This window comes from Chinchilla lanigera, unplaced genomic scaffold (assembly GCF_000276665.1).
Source record: "Chinchilla lanigera isolate Chin_1 unplaced genomic scaffold, ChiLan1.0 scaffold00080, whole genome shotgun sequence".
NCBI classification, from domain to species: Eukaryota; Metazoa; Chordata; class Mammalia; order Rodentia; family Chinchillidae; genus Chinchilla; species Chinchilla lanigera.
Window position 1 is genome coordinate 3,262,793 of NW_004955481.1, and position 999 is coordinate 3,263,791.

The 999-nt window shown below is 40.7% G+C and overlaps 1 protein-coding gene across 6 annotated transcripts in view; it reads right to left on the reverse strand.

Annotated features, from left to right (window-relative positions):
* The window catches only part of Efcab5 (EF-hand calcium binding domain 5), a 173,440-nt gene that overhangs the window by 55,004 nt on the left and 117,437 nt on the right, over nucleotides 1-999 (reverse strand). For 5 of the 6 annotated variants that reach the window (XM_013503354.1, XM_013503351.1, XM_013503350.1 and 2 more), the window contains exon 10: nucleotides 52-728. In XM_013503354.1, coding sequence (XP_013358808.1) covers nucleotides 52-728 — 677 coding nt within the window. Of the gene's footprint in view, nucleotides 1-4; nucleotides 729-999 lie in introns of all 6 variants that reach the window. The other variant, XM_013503352.1, reaches the window with a different exon arrangement.

Consider the following 999-nt stretch of genomic DNA (forward strand, 5'->3'; position numbering starts at 1 on the left):
TGACCCTTCATCTGCAGTTGACCCTCTGTGTGATCCTTGCTCCATCATTGACTCTCTGCGTGACCCTTCATCTGCAGTTGACCCTCTGTGTGATCTTTGTTCTACAATGGTTGGTCTCCGTGACCCTTGCTCTGCAGTTGACGCTCTGCGTGATCCTTGCTCCATCACTGACTCTCTGCGCGACCCTTGATCTGCAGTTGATCCTCTGTGTGATCTTGGTTCTACAATGGTTGGTCTGCGTGACCCTTGCTCTGCAGTTGACCCTCTGTGTGATCTTGGTTCTACAGTTGATACTCTGCGTGACTCTTGCTCTGCAGTTGACCCTCTCTGTGGTCTTTGTTCTACTATTAATTCTCTACTTGATGCTTGTTCTAGAGTTGACTCTGTGATGGTTTCCTGTTCTATTACTGCTTCTCTGTACAAGTTTTGCTCAGCATTTGACTCTCTGCCCTGTTCTTCATTTGAAATTCTTTGTGATCCTAGATCTGCAGTTTCCCTTCTCTGCTGTTGAGGTGTATGTGGTGATACTGTTGATGTTCTCTGTTCATGATATTTTGGTTGATCTTTTGGATCCTTTAATGAGTTATTTTGGGTTTTGTTATGTTTCTCAGTGAGTAATGCATTCATCTTTAAGAGCACTTTATCAAAGTCTTCATAAATGTGTTTATGAATATCCATGTCTCCCCAGAACTCAGGCAAGTCTATCTCTTCAAACTCAGTGAATGGCCCTAATGCAGAAAGCAAACAATTAATTTACTTAAGCAACTGATCTTACACAGCAGACTCAGAGTTATTAAATTAGTGTAAAAAAGCATTGAGGACAGTACTTTTTAATATAGTCCTATTATTTTAAAGAAATATCAGTAACCTGCTACATCCTCATAAGAAGCAAAAGAATCTTTGATAAAGGGGCCAATCAAACTCACTGGAAGAATGATAGCCTCGTTAATAAATGGTGCTGGAAAAATTGGCTTAATACCTGCCAAAAACTGAAAATAG